Raw genomic sequence first — 23790 nt, 5'->3', positions numbered from 1 at the left:
GGTATAAAGGTATAAGTTTCAAGAGTAGAGGTGCAATTGAGACTTGAGATTTTTTCAGAAAAAATAAACATTTCTTCTAGCATTTCGATGACATGATGGTTTAGGTTTTCGACTACGTCGAAGTAGCAGTTATTTGGGCGCGAAAAATCGTTTTGTTCAAAAGAAATAACTATTTCTCAGTCTTATTCCAAGGAACACGTGAGAACATTCAGAATCAAGGCGCGTGCAAGGATCTACGTGGTGGAGGCCGGAGAAATGAACATTAAAAAACAATTATTTTTACACCTGTATAAACAGGGATTCTAGTGGTAGAATTCAAGGTGCTCATTTGATTTTACTACAAAATCTCACAAATACTCAAAGTACCAGGGTTGGAGAGAAACCATTTCACTGAGAAATGTATGAATCTTGAAACACCATTTCCATTCAAATGCAAAATATTTTATTTCAGTTTATGATCTTTTCCAATTTATCTTCATTTTTCTTTTAACTGCGTTGCAACTTTACATCTTTTTTACAAACTTTTTCCTTTTTCATATTGTCGAAATCATCATTTTTCTTAACTATTTCAACTGAGTCGAAATCTTTCACATTTTTACACAAAACTATAAACATAAGGTTTTAGCATTATGTCATAGGACTTCCTAGTTGATCCTGCAAGTAACCTTCAATAAGATACTAGCGGTTGTTTACCAAATTTTCTAGTAAACAAATTGGCACGCACAGTGGGACATGTGCTAAACTCTTGTATTTTATAAATACTCATAAGTTTCTCTTATAAACTTGTTTTGCATTCATGAGTTATTCAGAGTATCGCAAACGCCATTTGCATTGGTACCATCACATGAGGTAACACCCTCACCAAAGCCAGTGAATACCCTATTCAACCATGCAGTCGAAAGGCCTTTGTTTGGGTTCTCAATGCCAATGAATAATTGTTAAACGACATGCAACGTTCTAAAGGGAGTGGGTGAATATATTCCAAGTTAAAAACTTGAACAAAAACTGTTTTGAAACATTTTATGGCGCATCGAAAGTGGCCTGGATCAAATCATCTAACCAAACCGCTATCAAAAAGCTCGGATATGCGTAAGTACAATCAAAGTATGATAATAAACACAAATTTGGTCAACAAACTTTCAACCACAACCAATTGAATGATATGGTAAAAATAGAGACTACTCCCAAAAATACACAAAAATTCTATAGAGTCAAATTATCTAACACCATGTGTGCAATCAATTTTGTTTAGAAATTTGTATAGTTTTGTTGATCTTCAAATCCAACCATAATCTAAATGATTGTGATCAACTCAACAAAACCTTTTTAAAATGCTTTTCAAAAGGATTAACCAAATGTATTGATCGCACAATCGATGAATTCAAAAATTTGCAAATGAAATGTAAAGGAGATGTAGAGAGAGAGAGAGAGAGACTACACAAGGATTTGTTTAGGCAGTTCCCCATTTGACCTTACTATGGGTATGTCTACCCTCAACTCGAACTCGGATCGAGATAGTAAAATTAACCTTACTTTGGAAAAGTAGTATACAAGAGAAATGTAGCAATCCAACCCTACAAACCTTAAGTTTGATGTTGATTCTGACACTTTATCTTCCCTTGATATGAGCTTTACCAAGTAACCCAACAATGTCAATTTGATCCACCGTCTCACGCTACTCCTTTGCAAGTAACTTCTGTTCTTTAAAGCCTTCACTTGATCGGATCCAAATTGTGAATTGTTGTAACCCAAGATTTACCAATATGATTCATCGTCTCACACTACTCCTTTGCAAGAAACTCATGTTCTTCAAAGCCTTCACTCGGTCGGATCCAAATTGAGTAATCTTGTCAAAACCTTCAAATCCCTAATTGATCTTGAAGGAAAACCCCAACTTGATTTTCTTATTTGAAATCCTCAAAGATCTCAACCTAATTTATAATTCAAAAACCTAAATTGGACGTTATCAACTCTAGTTCTAGATGGCACCCAAACAAAGAATGATTATGTGTAATTTGTTTCTGTGTATGCATCAACAATATGGTTCGACCAGGAGGGATAAGCTACATCCCTCAGATAACACCATCTTTGAACACCATTTCTATGATGTCTATGAGAAAACAGATGGACGAGAGTAACTTAGAGTTAGTTAACACTCTCACACAATAAATGGGGACCATTTTCAATCCTTTTATTATAAATACAAACCAAACCTATAAGTTGTTGGCAAACCAAATGGGGTGAATAACTGGCTTTTTTGGCATGCCTCGAGTTCTGCCTCAGCCAACCCCTCAAGTATCAAACATTAGGCAGGTCGAAACGCCTAAAAATGGGATGACCCAAGTGAATATAGGACAAAACTAGGGATTTCGACCACCAAACCCAAACCCAAATAGAGAAAAGGAAGAATGCATAGGTCAGCGAGTGTCAATCAGCCGAAGTGGAAGATGGTCGACCCTAAGATAGGGTTGCCAGACCAGAAGAATCAGAAGGTGTCGAAGTGGCAATCGCACGTTGCTCATAATTACAAGGGAAATAACCAAATGACACATATGCAATGGAGGTGTCACCAAAGGAAGAAAAAGGTTGAAAGAGAAGCCTTTGCAACCAAGCGTAAAACCCTTGTGGCGAAGCGTGATAAGATTGTGTCAAAAGCTCAGAAGAAACCTTACACAAGGAAGCTGAGTGATGAAGACAAGAAAATAGCCAACCAAATACTGTCCTTAAGGGTAGAAATATGTGCAAAGATGGTTTCAGGGCAAGGGCGAAGATGCTTGAATACACCCCTCAACCAGAGGAGGAAGTCTGCAATTTATGACGAGATGGTCGAATATAACTTCGACATGGAATCTGAAGATGACTTTTAAATCAACTATGGCATAATTTATGGGTTTCCTGTAGAGTATGATATAGTGTCAGAGGTGTCAGAAACTGAGGAGGCCTACATACAAGACGAGGCTGCAAATCAAAAGCTTATATGTTATTACGTTATGAACAATTTCGTTGAGGAGCAACAAGCCATTTTTGAGAGGTCGGACATGTATCATCTCAAACCTTACTCTTGATCTTGAATCCAAAGTTGTTGGAAATTCGCCAATTTCCCTTTAAGAAATTCACCAAAACTTATAGAGAATTTCAAACCAAATATTGATGAACAAGAATCAATCTTTCTAATTGACTACTCCTCTTGTTCTTCACTCTTCAAATGTTGGGTATTTCTGAATTAAAAATTAATCTTCACTTGCATATTTTATATGTCATTTTAGAACACACTCAAAATTATTATTTCTTAATAATTTATAACATATCGTTGATAAAAATATTTTTATAAGCGATTTTTTTTTATTGTTCATATAAATATTTTTATTAACAAGAAAATATTTATTGTTGGTACAAATAATTTCATAAGTTATTTAATTATATTTCATTATTTAAAAAAACACTATTTGGATCAATACATGGCTCTTGATGTATATTGTTAATCTTATATATATATATATATATATATATATATATATATATATATATATATATATATATATATATATATATATATATATATATATATATATATTAATTACTATGCACTGTCAATATAAAAAGATTTACACTGTTAATTCATCATCATCCGCCGTTTGTATTATTTTATAGGTTTTTAGAATAAAAATCAAATTTATTTCAATATCTAAGATTAACTGACAGTGTAAAATCCTTTTTTATACTGCCAATATATTTTAATTATATATATATATATATATATATATATATATATATATATATATATATATATATATATATATTAATTACTATACACTGACAATATAAATTCCGATATCAGTATATTTTACTAATAATTTAAATATTTCAGTTTTACCATCTTTTATAATTTAAAATGACAAAAAAAAAGTTAAGCAAATTTACATTCCACATATCTATTTTAAAAATAAATGTACAGTTAAAAAACAAGCATTTTAATTTTTTGGTGCTTATCTTAAAAATACCGAAGTTTCTGATGTTGACCACTTTTAAATTCTTTCACATATTAATTTTCTACTGTATTTCTCTTTGTTTTTTTAACAATAATTTTTTTTTGATTAAAAAGCTTACATTTTCTGAATAATAAAAATTGAAAAATAATTTGAATTTAATAAATTTTGAAGAGTCATTATTGGGTCATGTCAAAGGCTGATTCCGAAATTATTAAATTAAGAAAGAGCGGGTAGCCTAGATATAAGCACGAGTCAGAGCATAGAAGCACTATGAATACATGAACACTCTTTGAGAGAGGAAGCAAAAAAAGAAGCGAAGCAACCATGAGTACGGTTGACAAGATGCTCATCAAGGGCATCCGAAGTTTCGATCCCGAGAACAAAAACGTCATCACCTTCTTCAAACCCCTAACCCTAATCGTCGGTCCCAACGGTGCCGGCAAAACCGTAAGTTCATTTCATTGCATTTCAAAACAAACACTATATATCACTCTCACACATGCATTTTCTACAGACAATCATAGAATGCTTGAAGCTTTCCTGCACCGGTGAGTTGCCGCCAAATGCTAGGTCCGGTCACAGCTTCATTCATGATCCCAAGGTTTCTTTCTCTCACCGATTTTTTTGTTGTCATTACTGATTTTATATCGATTCTACTGTGTCGTTACGGTTTCGCATTTGTTCGGTTTGGATAGGTTGCCGGTGAAACGGAAACCAAGGGACAGATTAAGCTCCGGTTCAAAACCGCTGCCGGTAGAGACGTGGTTTGCATTAGGTCTTTTCAACTCACGCAAAAAGCATCCAAGATGGAGTACAAAGCAATCGAGAGTGTGCTTCAAACTATTAACCCTCATTCCGGCGAGGTATCACTCTTCAATCCAACTTATGGCACTTGTTTTTTCATCTTTATATTTGTATTGTATTATGCTATAATTTATCTACTTGCTCAATTTGTTTATGTTTTGGTGTATTTAGTTTGATAAAAAAATCCGATTAATTTGAATTGTTTGCTATGGACTGCTAGAAAGTTTGCCTTAGCTATAGATGTGCTGATATGGATAGAGAGATTCCTGCGCTGATGGGTGTTTCGAAGGCCATTTTGGAAAATGTTATATTTGTTCATCAAGATGAAGCCAATTGGCCACTCCAGGATCCTTCCACGTTAAAAAAGAAGTTTGATGATATCTTTTCAGCTACTCGGTACCATCTTTTAATCCCCTCTTTCATTTTGTCTCGCTTGTTGTGTAATTCTGCTTCACCTATCACAATTCAAACATATAGTTTTGTCACGGTTTCGACATTGCTATGTGATAATATCATATTATTTCATTTGTTCTTTTATAATAAAAATTATTGTTTGGCTTTACATTGTCCCATTCAATTCACCAATTTTTCTCTTCAAGCTCACACTGGTAATATATCAGATAAACTTTTTTACAAATTGCAATGTGTTATAAAGTTACTTTGTATAATAAGTAATTGCCTGTCAACGCCTACGAGCTCTCATGCTTTACTCAAAAGAGCTAGTAGGAGTCATAGTAGGTTGAGGATGTCTTTCCTTGATTCAACACACTTCCACCCAAGTGTCGGAGTATATACTTTTACTTTTTCTCGAATGATAGTAATTTATTTTTATGAAACTCTTGATTTAATTGTTTATTTTTCTTGAAATCTCTCTCTTTAATGTTTATGTTTAGTTTTACACGTATTTTTAGGAGTCCTCTTTTATGTGGCATAGGGATTACATCCAAATAAACCTTCATAGTATACCACTTCTAGAGTAGCTCTTAATGCGCATCTGTTCTTAGACTAGATTTTTATCATGACAAATGCAATTTAAGGAGCTAGGATATGTGATAGGAAGATATTTAAGTGTTTTTTTTTGTGTGTTTGTAGCAATCAAAACATGAGCCATGTAGCAATCAAAACACGAGTCATGACCATCTTCAATTGCTGCTTTTGCCTTTCAATTCTTTCCAATTTAAAATACTATATGAATTATGTTGAAAATGCTTTTGATTTTGACTTAGAGTTGGTAGTCATTGTGTGCTCTTGTATTGAGCAGTTACACAAAGGCACTGGAGGTTATAAAGAAACTTCACAAGGATCAAGCTCAAGAAATAAAGACTTACAAGCTGAAACTAGAAAATCTTCAAACTCTGAAAGATGCAGCTTATACGGTCACTTTCTTTTCCCAAAATTAAGAACTCTAAATCAAAAGTAAATGCATTCACATGAACTGTTTAAAAATATCTATACTCCTTTTTTGTTGGCTATAACTGAACACCATACTGTATTATTTCAATTCTATTGCATAGGAGGAATATTATTATATAAGCAAGACGCACTTCTATTGCATAGGAGGAATATTATTATATTTACAAGACATACTAGCATTTTTTATATTATTAAAAGTACATGGTTTTTATAACTTTTTCCCAAAAAAATGTTCCTTTTTCTTTCCTACATCTTTCAGCTGTTCCAAATAATGTATAAATAGATTATACTCTCCCTAAATTGGAAATACTCTCCGATCACCCCAATGTCTCGAAATTGTTGAAAAAGATAATCTAATTACTATTTTATTTTCTTATAGCTTCGGGAAAGCATTGCACAGGATCAGGAGAAAACAGAATCTCAAAAAGATCAGATACAACAGTTGGATGGAAGCATTAAAGATTTGGACACTAAAATTAATCATGGGGAAAAGACATTGAAACATTTGCTGGAGCTACAGAAGCAAATATCAGCTAAAACTACAGAACGAAGCACTCTATTAGAGGGACAAGAAAGGCAACATGCTGATCTAGCTGAGGAGTATGAAGGTGTGTAAGTGTTGACCATGGTATATGTATTACATTAGCAAGTTCTAAATTCTTTCTTCTTCTTCTTCGTACTATATTGTAAGTTTATCATTCTTTCTTCTTCTTCGTTTATTCATTAGAAACTGATGAAGAGTTGATGGAAATGAAGACCAAGTTTGATGAAAGGATTGCAATTTCAAGTTCACAAATAAGGAAGTTGGAAAGAGAGAAGAATGACATTAGCATAAAACGTCCTGCCCTTAGAAATGCCATCAATGAGTCTATCGGGGAGATCAGCAAGCTACAAACTGAAGAAGAAGTAAATGAGTTGATACACTGTCAATACTGATATCTTGTATGGAATGTTGTTGTAATTTGTCTCTGATTCAAACTGCAGGCTCACAAGTCTCTGAAGAATGAACAAGATACTTGCATTCAAAATATTTTTTCCAGTTATAACTTAGGGTCTCTTCCAAAGCCACCCTTCAGTGCTGCAGATGGTTTGAACCTCACTAATCGTATAAAATCAAGGTTGAGGGATCTTGAGAAGGATCTTGAACATAAAAAGGTGACTCTTCTGTCGCTCTTTTTGGTTATATATTCACTTTTAAGCGCCTTTGGTTGGACAGAAATTGGGAAATGGAAGATTGTAAACAATGATTCTTCCTACTAGTGGATAAAGCATCTCTCCTATCTTCATGATACTCGACTAGTATAGGGTTTCCTTGCTGGATATTCAGAGTTTGACATTCTTTGCTCAGTTGATGTTAATCTTTGATCAGGTGTTTTCTTTAGAAGGATGTCATACCATGTGGTCCTGTCCTTTTGTCATATTCTCAAGCTTAATTTGTTTTCTTGTTTAAAGATTCTGGCTCTCTAAATAGACCATATGTTTATGAGTATATGAGTTGTTATCTCATGGGTTGCTTCTACAAATAATGTGCAGCATGTATTACTTAGTGTCTTGATCTGTTAGATAGAGTGTGCCACCTCAGCATTTAAAGGTGTACCACGCCAGCTCTGGTAGTTATTAACTGGCAAGCTTGCAGCGAAAGTTTTTTACTGGGTGCAGGTTTATCCCCAGCTGAGTGTAGGATACGCATTCTATAATAAATCTTGTAAGTCTGTAAGATTCATCATTAGAAAGAATAATCAAGGAATTCATGAAATTCCAAATTAGTTATCTCATTTTCTCTCTATTAACATGGTATCATAGAGCTCTAGGTTAGGATCTATGACATTCGAATCCAATCCTCCTCCATCACCTACTCCAACACTAGTTGTTCATTCTATTCCAGTAAGTATGCTTCCTCCATTTCCTGAAACCTATGAAGCAAGAGAACTTCTAAAATGGTGAAGTACCAGTACCTGATACGCATCCGTACCGGGTACACGTACCGTACTCGTGGTACTTCTTTTTTCTTATTATTAGGTTTTGAGTGAAGTTGGTGGTTTTCTCCTATATCAATCTAGTATATTTATGTATTTTAATTTCTTTATTATTGTATCTTAACACTATTTTTGATTTTTTTAAACTTTTGTAGTGATATTTTATTGTGAGCTGAACAGTTTAGTTCTCTACTCGTACATTTTATTAAAAACCTCAATTTTTTATTAACGTACCCGTACCTTGATTTTTTTTTAAAATGCCGTATCTCGTTTCAGTACCGGTACCCGCATTGGATACAGTACCCGTATCTATGCATCTTAGCCTGAAACGAGTTCACCTTGTGTGAAATTTCAACTGAATATATCTGAAAAGCTTGATGAGAAGAGTTTCTTAGTTTGGCATCAATAAGTTGAGCCGATGATCAATGTGCCCAATATCCAAAACTTCATGTATTTTTGCAGAAGTCCCTCCAGAATTTCTTTTGCGTTTGGAATAATCCTTGAATGTTGAAAACCCAACGTATCATGCATGGCTTTGTCAAGATCAGTGGCTTATCTCCTGCCTTCAATCAACCCTCTCTTGTTCCATCATGACGCGTGTTCCAGGATATGTTCATGCATATGAACTTTGGGAACACATTCATGCACATTTCTAGAAACTCACGCTCAAAAGCTAGAAAACTACGCTCTAGTATTCTTTTGCTTATCACACGGTTGAAGCGTATCTTCTTTGAATCAAAGCGTTGGTTGATTCTCTTGCCCCCGTTGGTGATCACTTTCCATTGTAGCAACACATTGATGTGGTTTTAGAAGGATTGCCATGGGATTTTGGACTGATGTTTCTGTCACTGAGAGGAAGTTTGACTTTGTTCAACTCATAGAGGTTGAAGCTTTGGTCCTTGTGCATTGAAAACATCAAAAAGTCACTTCAAGATGGAACTGCTTTTGTTTACCTAATTTCAGGTGAGAGTCAATGGTGACTCCTCGTCATGTCTTCCCGACTCTTCCTCTAAGCGAACTCATCTTACAATTGTGCCTTCTAAGGACAATCCTTCCACTGGTGGTACCATCCCTAGCTATGGTGGTGCTAGTTCTGATCGTGGTGGCCGTTTTGGCAACTTACAATATCAGGTGTGCTTCAAGTACAATCACTTAGTTGCCATCTGTTATTATCCTGTCAATGAGCGGTTTCACATGGCAATGCCTCATGATTTTCAGGGTTTCTAAGGCCTCAAGGCTCCCTTCCTTTAAACTTTTGGGATGGTGCTTTTCTCACTGTTGTTTACTTCATTAGTAGGCTCTCTTCTACTTTTATTGGTCTATATTCCCTGCTCTATCCTCTTTAATCATGGTCCTGACTTTAAGTTCTTCAAAGTGTTTTGGTTGTGCTTGCTCCTATCTCCCCGGGCCCTATAATACCCATAAACTTGGTTTTTGGTGTCATGAATGTCTCTTTCTTGAGTATTCTACATCCCTCAAAGAGTACAAGTGTCTTCCCCTACTAGTAGACTTCATATTTCAAAGGATGATTTCTTCAATGAATATAGGATTTCTTATCTTGGCCTTTTTCCACCCACTCCGTCTACTCTAAAAAGTTCCCCTAAACTTGCCTCTCTCAATCCTGTTCCCCTAGTCTCACTTATTCCTTAAACTGGCCTACCTTCCTCACCGATCTTCTCCCCACAATCTTGACCAAGTCCCTCTACTGGCACTGATTCAGTGCAGCCTCCCCCTTCTACCTCCTACCTTGGCCCTGCACCTATCCGTAGCCCATCCCGTCCTACTCCTACCTCTCCACTTACCTTTCCTGCAACTATTCTCTCTCCTCAACCCAACCAACCAATACTCAACCCCAACCAACACTCATCCTATGCAAAACAGAAACAAATCTGGTATCCCTCTGCCCCATGTTCGCCCCTTGGTCTTCTTAACCACTTCCGAGTCCAAATCTGCTGAACAAGCTTTTAAGGACCCCAAATAATTTGCTGTCATGACAGAGGAGTATGAAGCCTTGCAAGAGAACCAAACTTGACTCAACTTCATAGGTTTGATTTTCATGAGTCTTTCTCCCCTGTTATTAAACTAGTGACCATCAGATCAATTCTGACTCTTGCCCTTACCAGTCACTGGGATATCCTGCAGCTTGATATTAACAATGCCTTCTTAAACGGGCCTCTTAGATGAAGAAGTGTATATGGAGAAGCCTTATGGTTTTGTTTCTGGGGATCCTATTCTGGTTTGTCTCCTGCACAAGGCTCTTTATGGTCTCAAGCAAGTCCCAAGACAGTTTGAAAGGCACAAATGCACCTGACTTGAGGTTGGTTTTCACAACAGCAGATGTGTCCCATCTTTGTTTATTTTCAAGTCTCAGTTGTCAGCAGCCTACTTATTAAACTGTTTAATTTAAACCAGTGAGCAATCCATTACAAATAACTTGCAATGTTTTTGCTCTCAAGCAACATGGCACTCTAGGTCATTTTCTTGGTATTGAAGTCAGAAAACAGCCCACTGGCTCCCTGTTTACTCAAAATGAGTACATTCATGACCTCTTGGTCAAAACTACTTTGCAGGATCCCAATCTCATCTCTACCCCTATGGCCACTAGCTCTAAGTTGTCCGAAGCCGTGGCTCATCTCACTTCAGGATCCTTCCCTGTATCCTTCTGTTGTGGGAGCTCTGCAGTATGCTACTATTACCAGGGCAGAGCTCAATTACTCTGTTAACATGAGTCAGTAGTATATGAGCAATCCCTTGGATGCTTGCTCATTTGAATGGAGTAAGAAGGATCCTAGGTTATTTGAAAGGCACTACTCACTATGAACTGCTCCCTTCCCATGCCTCTGCTCAGCACCCTCTGTCCTTAACAAGACTCTGATGCAGGTTTTGCTTCTAGCCCCGATGATACAGATTCACCTATAGATATGCTATTTCCTTTGGCCCCATCCAACTTGATTTTCTGGTGGTCTCGCAAACAATATGTGGTAGCTACTAGCTAGATCTAGTGCTGAGTTGTGGGTGCAGCCTCTTTGGCATACGCTCAAAATTGATTCACCCTCCTGTCATCTACTGTGATGACCAAAGCACTGTTGCCATGGCTCACAATCCTGTCCCTTGTACCAGGACCTACACATGGAGATTGACTTGGATTTTGTTTGTGACAAAGTCTTAACCTAGCAGCTGCGTGTAACCCATATTCCTGGCACAGATCAGACAACAGATATTCTAACCAATCCTTTCTCCTTTGCTTGGTTCCTGAAGTTGCACAACAAGCTCAATGTGGTTGCCTTGGTTCTTCAAACTAATCCACCTTGATATTGAGTGTGTGGGTTAATATACGAGTAATTATTTCATGTGTTTCTGATACAAATAAGCAGCTTGTATTACTTAGTTAGTATATTGATCTGTTAGTTAGGATGTGCCATCTCAGTATTTAAAGGTGTGGCACCTCAGCTTAGCTGTTATAACTGCCGAACTTGCTGCAGAAGTTTGTTAGTGCTGGGTGCAAGTTTAGTCCCGGCTGAGTTAGGACAAGCACTCTATAAAACTTGTAAATCTTGAAGGAAGATTCATTATTAGAAAAAATATTCTAAAGGAATTTAAGAAATTCCAAATTAGTTTTCTCTCATTCTCTATTAAAAATATTCAAATTATTTTCACCATCTTAAGGAAGAAAACAACATTATTCTTGAATTTTAAATCTGTTAGTATTGTTATTAAATATCCTTGAGACCTCTGAACAGGACTGACTTTTTTTTGCTTCTTTTCTGCAGAAAGCAAATAAAACTGAACTCAAAATGGCATGGGATTCCTACTTGAGTGCAAGTGAAAGCTGGCAAAATACTGATGCTAAATTACAAACTAAGAGAGAGAACAAGGTTTAGTGTTTGAATCAGTCCATTTCTTGTCAGATGCTTTTTTATTTAAAACTAAGTTAATAGTTTGTTGTCAATGCAGGATGGAATTATGAAGCGCTTTGAAGAGAAGAACGGCGAGCTTGAGTCATTTGAACTTGAAATATCTAATATAGATGTTTCTCATTTAGACGAGCGAGAAAGAAAATTGGTGAGTGCAAGTTACTCTTTGGTGTTGTTTGGCAGTTTACATCTTCAATTTTAGACATCTGGCAAACATGATAACCTAATTTCAAGTGATTCTTGCAGCAATTTCAGCTGGAGAGGATGACCAAGCAACGTGATGAAAAAGAATTTGAACTAAAGAAAAGTCAAATTGAAAAGGAAGTCCTTAATGTGGAGCAAAAGATTAAAGTTGTCAATCGAGAGTTTGCCGCCATGGCTACTGATTCAAAGGAGAGAGGAAGATTATCTCTTATGAAGTTAGATTTGGAGACAAAGAAGAAACAACATAAAAAGATGTAGATCAATTTTATTTTCCCCTCTTTCATTAACTTCTTTTTTCAGAATTAAATCTTTTGAACAATTTACAGAATTGATGGCCAGAAAGATAAAATAAGAAGGGTGCTACAGGGGAGGATTCCTCCTGATAAGGACATTAAGAAGGAAATCACACAAGCATTAAGGTTGGAAAACCTTCTCTTTGATTATGTATGTCTAACTTGTAGATTTATCATTAAGAAATTTCACTTTTAGTGTTACCGTACCTAGTCTTTTCTACTTCCAATTGAATCACAAGAAATGTGCTGGGATTTCTCTTTCTCTCTGGCAGTTTGACTATTGGATCTGGTTCGCTCAGTTATATGTATGCATGAATTGCACTGTTTTCTTGATTATACTATTCCATTTCCAAGTTATTTTAAATTTAACAAGCCAGACTGGTCTAGTAGCTGTTTATCTATTCATTATCTTCTGATGCAAGTATCTGTTGAAAGTAGATAGGAGGGAAAAAGTTAAGGGTTACTTATCTTGCTACTTTAAAATAAAAAGCAGAAATAAAACTAAATTGGTTAACGGAGCTCTGCATTCCCTCTAAAAATTAGAAAAATGAACTCCTTAATGAATCATGGAGTAGAAAACCACAGCTTTAAAAATGCTCTTAAATTTTAGGATCTGTATTTGAAATAATAGAGGAACTGAAAGTGTATTATTTCAGTGTAAAAAGAGTTCTCTTAAAACAGTTCTCTTTTTATGGGAGAAGGTACATAAAGTCAACTCATCAAATCAAGGAGTGATATAATAATATTAAAATGGGTATTAATAATAAATGCTAAGGATATTCTAATATTCATCGACACCCTGCTCAAGTTTGTGCCTAGATATCTATAGTGCCCAACTTATTAGACACTTTAAGGTTGATCTTGCAAAACTCTTGGTTAAAATAGAGCTGTCTATTTGAGGGAACAATTGGCAAGCAAAGAATTCCAAAATAATTTGTTTCTTGGTAAATGCTAACTTGTACCTATAGGGCTCTTGTTAATGAACCAAATATAGAAATATTGTATTGGAAATTGTGTATTCAATTTCTTGAAAATTTTTTAAATTGTTTTTTGAACACAACTTCTATTTTGTGTCCTTAACAAGTGCTCTAAGGGCACATGTTAGCAAGACTCTTTTTTCTTTTGTAAAGTGACAGTCAATTTCAATATGCTTGGGGTTGTATCATGCTGGACAAGACAACAATCTATGCTTATTGTGGCCTTGCTATCACAATTCAATTTCAGCAGGAGGTCAAATATCATCTTTAGTTCTTTTAGAATTCTAAGAATCTAGACCTTCACAAATTCCTTGAGCCATTGCTCTAAAGTCAAATTCAGCACTACTTCTGACAACTACCTCCTGTATCTTGCTTCTTCAAGTTATCAAGTCTCCCACACATAAGTACAATAACCTCAAGTAGATTTCCCATTAATATCGGAACCTTCTCTATCTGCATCAGTAAAGATAACCACTTTCTTATCATTGATTTTTCCTAAGAATAGGCCTTTTCCTTGGGTAGCCTTCAAGTATATTGAAATTCTATAGACAACCGCAAAATGTGCTTCATAAATAGAGTGTATAAACTCACCGACAACACTGACAAAAAAGGCAATCCCAAGGCGCGTATGAGCCTAGTATATCATACTTTCATTTTAGATAAGTAGATTCCAATATTAAAATGAATTAGGTGCTTCTTTTTAAAATCAAGCATCTAATATGTCATGCCCATGACATATGAAAATGATATTTATTATTCCCATTGCCTTAGGTTCATTTGCTGCAATTTTTTGCTTTTGCATGCCTATGGCTTTTGATCATATTTCGGTTTAGTGAAAAAGCTTTCTCTGTGTTAAGTGTCCACGAACTCCCATGTGTTAATGCTATTTATGGTGCAGGACTGTTGCAGCCGATTTTGATGAGCTGAATGTGAAGTATCGGGAAGTTGACAAGGAAGTAAATGTTTTGCAGATGAAAATACAAGAAGTAGACAATAACCTATCTAAACACCACAAGGATATGGAATGTTAGTTTTATCTATCATTTAAAGAATTTGTAGATAAATCATCTTCATTGCATTCTTTAACTGGAAAACTACATTAGAGTAAAAGTTTGGGTTTCTTGGTTTGAATCTCTGAGAATACAAACTTATTATAGCCTAAATAGAGCTCAGTCTCTCCCAACTAAACCAACATAAAACTACCCATTGGGAATATGTCCTCCCATCCTTATTCGATATAAATGAACACACAATTACATTAGCTTGGGCATGCTTCTAACATACACATAACTAATAGGAGGCTTACTAACAATATTCCCCCCAGAAATTTCACCTTGTCCTCAGGGTGAAAAAGTGATAATGGCATCAAAAGATTCCCAAGCAGCTTCAAAGTCTGGTAAATCTTTCCATTGAATCAACACTTCAACATTCCCAACTGAATTATTGTGCATTGCTTTGACGTCTTTGGACTCCACTTGTAATTTCAAGTATTCTGGCAACATGTTTGACAATGGTTGAGGATTGGCCACGGGTGTGATATGCTTCTTCAGTATAGAAACATGAAATACTGGGTGAATTTTATTAGAGTATATGCAATGTAGTCTAAGCTAGTGTAAGCTAAACTAAGCCTCATGGCTATAACAAACTTGTAACAGACTGTGCTGAGTCAGCACAGTCTAACTGAACTATAAATACTTAGTTTTTTATTCATTGTAACTAACTTTCCTAGTTGCAAAATACTAAAAATAGAAAATGCATTATTAGAAAGAGAGAAATTGAGAAAGGAGAGAGAAGAGAAAGAGAATTCATTCTGTTATATCTTTTAACAACTTTTCATTAATTGAAAGTTGGTTACAACAAACTCGGTTAAGAGTTTATATAGGGTAACTAACTCGTGCTGACTTAACACAGGTAGTTATATCTTAGGGTTTGCTACTTCATTTAGTTACAAGAGTTACAAGTCTTAATTAGGACTTTTACTAGGCTATACACTATTATCTTCCCTTCAAATGCATGGTTACCTCTTGAGGGAGAGTTGACCTGTCCATAACTTGGAATTTGTCTATGAGATGAAGAAACCTTGGAGGAGAGAGATGTTTTGTCAGTATGTCGTCATACTAGTGTGTAGCAGGAATATGAAGAACGTTTAGGATTTTGTAAATACTTTTCTTGAGAAAGATGTCCAATTCCATATGTTTTGTTTTGGCATGAAGGACATGATTATGAGAAAGAGCAACAGTGCTCAGGTTGTCACAAAATAAAATGGGAGTGATGCAGGGTACATGAAGTTCTGGAAGGAGGGACTGGATCTACAAGACTTCTGAGGCTGTGTTGGCAAGACTTCTAACTCTGCCTCTGTGCTGGACCTTGCAACCAAGGACTGTTTCTTGGACCACCAGGACACCAGATTAGGGCCTAGCTATATACATGACCCAGAGGTAGATTTTCTATCATCTGGGTCTGCACCTCAGTCAGCATACGAGAATGCCTAGAGAGAAAAGGGCATGAGAGTAGAAGCTGGTTTAAGTAATAAGCCATGAAGCAATGAGCCTTTTAGGTATCTGAGGATCCTTTTTACTGCAGTCTAGTGACTCTCTAAAGGCTGAGACAAGAACTGGCACACTTTGTTGACTGCAAAGCTAATCTCAGGTCTTGTAACTGTGGCATATTGTAGTACTCATACTATGGACCTGTAGAAAGTTGGATCATTAAGATAGTTAGAGCCATGGCTTGAGAGTTTCAAATTTGAGATCATAGATGTAGGCAGTCCTTTTGCTTCTGACAAATTTGCTTTTGTGAGTAAATCTCTTAGATACTTTGCTTGAGAGAGGAAAAGTGACCCATCAGGCTGGTGACTAACCTCTATACCTAAGAAATACTCAAGATTTCCCAACTGTTTGAGAGCAAACTGATAATTGAGTTTGTCTACTAGGGACTTAATGTGAGTCTTTTAGTTGCCTGACAATTATTTTATCAACATACACCAGCATCACAATGGTATATGTTGATGTAATTAGTGTGAATGAGGAAGGATCACACTTGCTAGAAATAAAGCCAAGACTTTTTAGAGCACTCTTGAGCCACGTCAACTGACTAACCTAAAGTAAATTACTGGAACACTCAGGGACGTTAAGGACAAGATTATCTATCAATGAAGGAAATGAATGGGCATTAGTTGAAAGTTATCATGTGTAATTAACTAGATGTAGCTTAGCATAATTTATGTGTCTCTTGATATGGCTGATGATGCACAAGTTGTACTTGCTTTATTAGTTTAGCTTCTCCTTCGTCCAGTAGTCTACTGTGCTTTATTTCTTCAACCATGTAGAATCACACCATTCGTACAAATAACTTTTTGCAGCAAGAAAGAGATTTATTGAATCCAAGCTTCAGTCTTTGGATCAGCAGTGTTCTGGAATCGATTCTTATCTCAAACATTTAGAGTCTGTCAAGGAGAAAAGAGATGTACAGAAAAGGTCAACTTATGCCAGACACCCATGAAGTCATTTTCGTGACCACATCTGATTGCTGTTTGTTTTGTCCCCAATTTTCTTGTCTCAAATGTACTAATACTTCTTCTGTTGACCACCTGCAGCAAATATAACATTGCCGATGGTATGAGACAAATGTTTGATCCTTTTGAAAGGGTTGCCAGAGCTCATCATATATGCCCCTGCTGTGAGCGTTCTTTCTCGCCAGAAGAAGAAGATAGTTTTGTCATGAAGGTTGGCAAATTTTACATCCTATCATTATATACTGACCAAGAACTTTATATGGTTTTGAATTAGCTTTCCGCCCCCTTCTTTTAATCACAGCAAAGAGTGAAAGCTGCCAGTTCAGCTGAACATATGAAAGTTCTAGCTGTGGAGTCCTCAAGTGCAGACTCTGATTATCAGCAGTTGGACAAGCTTCGTATGTGGTATGAAGAATATGTTAAACTTAGCAAGGAGACAATCCCTAAGGCTGAAAAGGAACTCCAGCAAGTCAAGGAAGAGTTGGATCATAAATCCCAGGCACTTGATGATGTAATCATTATATTTTCCTTTAAATATTTCTTTGAATTTTTTTTGTAGACTATCCCTTCACGCATGTCACTTTCTTCTTTAAATGTATGGTTTTCCCGGATGGTGATTATTAGTTTTGTTGGATCATACATATTTGTCCTTTTTTCTTGGTGCTAACTTGCTTTAGCTTATACAACTGCTGTAACTTTGTCTCAGGCTTTAGGTATTTTAGCTCAAGTGAAGACTGACAAGGATTTGGTTGAGATGGTGCTGCAACCTGTTGAAAACGCTGATCGAATTTTCCTTGAAATTCAAAGTTTGCAAAAGAAAGTTGAGGATTTAGAAAGTGAGCTTGGTTGTGGAGGACCAGGAGTGAGGACTCTAGAAGAAATTCAATCCGAGCTCGCTGCAGTGCAGGGAACAAAGTAAATAGATTCACTTGATTTCTACTTCTACCTTCACTTTTTATTATGTCGTTTTGCCATTTTTACAGATATTAAGAAATGTAGTTATTGTTATGAAAGAGTGGAGGGTTTAACAAAATTAGCGTTCTTTAATGGTATGAGAAAGATAAATTAAAAGAATGAAAAAAAGAGAGAATAATAAATACTTAAGAGTATAATAGGAAGGGTATCACTAATGATTCATTGGTATTGTAAAACAACATATAATTTGATACAATTTTTTTCAAAGTGACAATAAAAAACGGAGGGAATATTTACTAATACAAACAATTTTATAATTTAGATCCAATTAGAATAATTGAATTTTATCAACTTATCCTCATTTATCATTCCATATGTGCTTCTATCTCATACCTGGTTTGATGTTGCTTAGTCTTAATATGATTCTCGTATTTTGGTTACAAGGGACAATTTGAAAACCGAGTTGGAGAAATTGGCGGATGAGCAGATGGATATGCAGAAAGATATATCAAGTATTCAAACTCGGCTCTTGAAAGCAAGGGATGATAAAATGAATGCAGAAAAGAAATTGCAAGGTGGTAAAAGATTGGAAGAAGAATTAGAATGCTTAAAGGAAGAAATGGTGCAAATTGATCTTGATGTGAAGGTTGTCTAATTATCTGAGACATTGATTACTTGATTTCAAGCAATAGGCATGTGCAATTGATACTGATGTGATTAGTTCTCTCAACAGAACACACAGATGGCTGTTATTGTTTATTTCTTCCAAACTTCTTGTGGTGCACTGTTCTGAGTTCATCTTTGAAATCATTATGTATTTGTCTATAGAAATTACCTCTTTCAAAATTCTCTACCTCAGTAGTCAATAGCATTCTCTAGAGGAAAAAATAATAATCAGAAACCTGTTTCTCAAAAACATTGTCTCAATCAAAATTCCAAAATTCATTTGTTGCTGCATTTTAAAATAATAATCATAATGCATAATTCCATCCAAAACCTTGCTATTTGCAGAGTCTGGTTGAATCCGTCGAACCTTTATCCATGCACAAAGATAAAATTCTTGCTGACTATAATGAACTGAAGATTAGACTTGACCTCGAGATTGAGAATCTGGTTGAAAAAAAGAGAATCTTTCAGCAAGAAGCCGAAGCAGTTTTTAGAATGACTTCTAAGATCATAGAGTAAGCTTGTCACTCCAAATTGTTTTTGTTCTAAGATCATAGAATGACTTTTAGAATGACTTCAATTTTCCTTAACAGAAGTTGTTTTTGTTCAGGTACTCTAATTTAAAGAAAGGAGACAAGTTGAAGGAGTTGCAGGAAAAGAAATCTCTATCAGAATCTCAACTGCAAAGTTGTGAAACCAGGATGCAGGAAATTATAGATGAACTAGACAAAAGGAAAGATTTGATGCGGAATACTGATCTGCTTAAAATAAAAATTGAGGACAACTTAAAGTACAGAGAAACAAAGGCTAAAGTAGATAAGCTATCATATGAAGTTGATACACTTGAAGAAAATATGTTGAAGGTTGGTGCAGTTTCCACAATTCAGACGGAACTTGCAAAATTATCCAAGGAGAGGGAGAGGCTTCTTGAGGAGGTATTTTCATATGCCAGTCATGCTTCTATGTTTGTGGTTTGTAAATCGTTTGGCCAACTACTATGATTGGGGACATTATACCATTTGTATTCTCACATCTTTAGTAGTTATTTACTTTTCCTTCTTGTACAGAATTAATACACCCTGTTTCTCCATTTTTTGTACCACTACATCCATGACAGTTAAACAGGTGCAAAGGAACAGTGTCTGTTTACCAGAGCAATATTTCCAAAAATAAGATTGATCTAAAGCAGGCCCATTACAAGGACATAGATAGGCGATATTTTGATCAGCTTATTCAGCTTAAGGTGTAATGTGATGTTATATTTCCCGTCTATGTTTTATACGATAGTATTTAATGCTCATTGTCAATATAAAATTGTTAACAACTCAACTTTTCCTTACAGACAACTGAAATGGCAAACAAGGACTTGGACAGATACTACAATGCACTTGATAAGTGAGTTTCAGTAATGTTTATCATCACAACTGTCCAGTTTGTATTCTTTGACATGTGTTCGTCAATAGTCATGGTTTTGCAATGTATAATCAATTTATTAAGGTTGCTTCGATTGACCTCCCAAGGCCAATTCTCTCATGGCCGTGTGTTCCATGTACCTCAAAAGTTGAGACATTATCCACTTCATTTTGCAATGAGAGGTGAAGGGATCACTTGGAAGTTTGGTGTAAGCTGTTGGGTGGGGCTGGATATTGCTACATTATATATTACATTTCGTTTTGCCATTTGCATGCCTGGATGTAGGCATGACAACAGAGATGGTTGGATGTTGCCATTAACGGGGAAAAACTAATTTAACTGGGGTGGGTGCAGGGAAAACACAAACTTCAAAAATGGGGCGGAGGTATTGATACCCCGTACCCACCCGACTCAAAACTACTAAGTTATTCTTATATTTATTACTCTCTCCGCCCCAAAATAAGTGTCACATTTAGAAAAATTATTTGTCCCAAAATGTTTGTTACTTTAGCTTATGCAATTTTTCTTTTTATCTTCCAATTATACACTCTAATTAATACTCATAATTTTCTTTTTCACTTTGCATTAATGCTAATTCAAATACACCAATAGTTGATAAGGATAATTTGTTAAAATCAATATTCTCTCTCTTTTCTTTATTACATTTTCTTAATCTGGGTGAAAGTGTTAAGCATGACAATTATTTTGGGATGGAGGGAGTACATATTTGGCCTTAATAAAATAGTAAGTTGTTTTGATGATTCAAAATTTAGAACTTGATTTGGGTGTGGGGACGCTACAAAAAGGCAGGGGCTGTGTTGGTATTGCTGAAAACCGCCTCTGCCCTGCCCCGTTGCCATACCTATTTAGATGTATGTATTATGGGTTGTCTTTTAAGTGTCTAGGCATCATTCTTTCCGACTTGGAAAAAGAACGCCGAATTACACTTTTGGTCCCTTGAGCACAGGTGATATCTCCCAGTTAATCATTGCTAATTAAAAGTATATTAATCATAATCATTGCTAATTAAAAGTATTTCCCTCTCCTTCCCTTTTTCCAAATCCCATCCCTTCCCTCTCCAAACTTCTAAACATGGACTTGAGAAATTATGAAAGAATATTAGACTGTTCATTTGTTGTGTTCAAGTATTATAAATTGATAAAATTAGATACTTTATGAGAAATTATTAGTGAAAATCTACATTTATATATGTTCCATATCATTCATCATTCAGAGCACTGATGCGCTTCCACACAATGAAAATGGAAGAAATCAACAAAATTATAAGAGAATTGTGGCAACAGACTTATAGAGGACAAGATATTGACTGCATTAGTATTCATTCTGATTCTGAAGGTGGTGGCACCCGGTCCTACAGTTACAGGGTTTGTCATCTTTATGTTGAACACTGGTTACTTCAAAATATTTCTGATTTTCCAATACAGATATTGAAATATTGTTTTATTGTATACCATATAGGTTCTCATGCAAACTGGTGATGCTGAGTTAGAAATGAGAGGAAGATGTAGTGCAGGTCAGAAGGTATGTTATGTTATCACTGGGAATTGCAACAGAGTTTTATTTCAATCAAAAAGTTTTGTTTTTGTTGAACACTTTAAAATAAAGTTAAACTGAAATAAGCTTGACTTGTTTGTGAGGTTCCAGGTACTGGCATCTCTTATCATACGATTAGCCTTAGCGGAAACATTTTGCCTCAATTGTGGAATTCTTGCATTGGATGAACCAACCACAAATTTAGATGGACCAAATTCTGAAAGTCTGGCTGCTGCTATCCTAAGGTTTCAATGGAATTGTCTTGTTCTGAGTATATAGCTAACAGTGATTTTTTTTTGCTTATCTACTGCTATCTTTCTTGACATGCAGGATCATGGAGGACAGGAAAGGCCAGGAAAATTTTCAGCTAATTGTAATTACTCATGATGAGCGTTTTGCTCAACTGATTGGTCAGCGCCAGCATGCAGAGAGATATTATCGAGTCGCAAAAGATGACTAGTAAGGAGAAAATGCTAATGTTTTGTTTTCAAGTTACTTTTGGAACACATCCACGACTTTATCATCACCCGTCAGTAAATTTTGTACAATACTTCTTTAACTTGTATATCTCACATTTTCAGTCAGCACAGTATAATCGAATCACAGGCAATATTTGACTGAAGAATGGATTTTATTTAGTGTTTCTTCTTTGAAGTGGCTTGTTGGAGGATCGACAGATTTGTTGCACCAGACATATCTCAAGTTATTGTTGGTGAGGTATAGGATATTGAAGATGATATCTCCCAGTTAATTAAAAGTCTGACACTTGTATTTGTATGCTAATTTCTGCAAGTTTGTTTATATGTTTTGGTATTTCATCATTCGTAACCAGTTGAAGTTTTAAAATTACAACTGTGAGAAAACCAACTGTTCCTTTTAACTGATGAAATTTCTCTTTAGAGAATTATTTAAATTTCTCTTTGTTTGAGAAATTTCCCTTGGTTTGAGAAATTATTACGACTGATTGTTATACCAATATAATACCATATTTAAATGGTCTTTGTATTATCAAATGATATATTTCTACATCGATTATCTATCATGCAAGTAGTAATTCTATAGTATAAATTAAGCTGTTTTATCTTAGAGGCGGCGCAATAGTTCATCTGCTTTGCATAATTTTGGATTGTGTCGCGAAACGTTAAAATAGAGCAAACTGTTCCGTGACTTGACCCGATAAATTCTTTGGTAACAATATTTTTCAAAATCCAAAAACAACAGTTTTAAGATGTTTTCAGATGTCATGACTACCGAAGAAATTATTGATACTTCTGCGGCTGTTGTCTTTGACAAACCGTTCAAGTTTGAAGGAAGTCACTTCAAAGGTTGACAATGAAATTCACAATTTTTTTGTTGCTTTGTATGTAGGGGTGGGTGTACATGGGCCGATTTGGGTTGGATTTGGCAAAATGCAATATCCAATTCATATAAGACACTCCGATTTGGGTGAGATAAAATAATAACCTGTTATACCAATGAGTTGGTTTGGGCAAATCCATTAATTTTTGGATTGTATTGGGTTGGGTAGTGGATTGCCTAAATAATGTCATATTAATATTAAATGACTAAACGAGTCATCATATTTTTTTAATAAAAAAATATTTAACATTTTTTTCTTTAAAAAATTATATAGTCCATCTTTATTATTTTTTTAGCATCATAAAATAATAAATGATGACTTCAACTATTAAAAATTATCTTAAAATACTAGCAACAAATTAAAATTGAATGACATCAAATTGTATTAACATCAAAATAACTAAGAGTGAAATATCAAAATAGTTAAATTCATAGTTCACTAAAATACAAAATATTCAAGACATTAAAATTGCAACAATTAAGTTAATATTCATCAAAATTATTAAAATATTAATATTACATTTTGACTAGTGGGTCAGTGGATTTTTTAGATTTGAGTTCGGTTTTACCCGAAATCCAATTTTTTAAATATTTTTTTAGTTTAAAAAACCATAGCCACGCAATTACCCAATCCAATTCACTTTTTTGGATTTTTGAGTGGGTTTGAATGAGTTTTATGGGTTGGCCTAAACCATGTACATCCATATCCTTATGGTTTGATTTGATTGAGCAAATTAACGGTAAGAAATCTGTCGATTGACATTGAACACTAAATAGTGCTGAAGTTGAATTTGCTGCA

At 35.3% G+C, this 23790-nt stretch overlaps 1 protein-coding gene across 1 annotated transcript; it reads left to right on the top strand.

Annotated features, from left to right (window-relative positions):
• Positions 1 to 4197: 4197 nt before the first annotated feature.
• LOC127083180 (DNA repair protein RAD50) lies at positions 4198 to 22671 on the top strand. The gene is made up of 27 exons (XM_051023427.1): positions 4198 to 4436; positions 4504 to 4590; positions 4685 to 4852; positions 5014 to 5189; positions 6055 to 6169; positions 6586 to 6814; positions 6934 to 7112; positions 7191 to 7361; positions 11953 to 12057; positions 12137 to 12244; positions 12343 to 12554; positions 12627 to 12719; positions 14469 to 14596; positions 16932 to 17046; positions 17166 to 17295; positions 17386 to 17595; positions 17791 to 17999; positions 18444 to 18645; positions 19011 to 19180; positions 19276 to 19600; positions 19783 to 19908; positions 20008 to 20060; positions 21313 to 21463; positions 21558 to 21620; positions 21744 to 21877; positions 21963 to 22091; positions 22214 to 22671. Exons 1-27 carry the CDS (start codon positions 4314 to 4316, stop codon positions 22251 to 22253), a joined length of 3951 nt encoding a protein of 1316 aa, XP_050879384.1. The 5' UTR covers positions 4198 to 4313; the 3' UTR covers positions 22254 to 22671.
• Positions 22672 to 23790: the final 1119 nt, after the last annotated feature.

Source organism: Lathyrus oleraceus, chromosome 5 (genome assembly GCF_024323335.1).
Source record: "Lathyrus oleraceus cultivar Zhongwan6 chromosome 5, CAAS_Psat_ZW6_1.0, whole genome shotgun sequence".
NCBI classification, from domain to species: domain Eukaryota; kingdom Viridiplantae; phylum Streptophyta; class Magnoliopsida; order Fabales; family Fabaceae; genus Lathyrus; species Lathyrus oleraceus.
The sequence above is the reverse complement of the archived record's forward strand: the minus strand, read 5'-3'. Positions and strand labels throughout refer to the sequence as shown.

Excerpts from the sequence above, each read along its gene's own strand:
- LOC127083180 (XM_051023427.1), top strand. The coding sequence starts at position 4,314 with ATGAGTACGGTTGACAAGATGCTCATCAAGGGCATCCGAAGTTTCGAT. Across the intron at positions 21,621-21,743 it reads GATGTAGTGCAGGTCAGAAG|GTACTGGCATCTCTTATCAT; the intron begins GTATGTTATGTT and ends GTGAGGTTCCAG. Across the intron at positions 22,092-22,213 it reads CGAGTCGCAAAAGATGACTA|TCAGCACAGTATAATCGAAT; the intron begins GTAAGGAGAAAA and ends TCACATTTTCAG.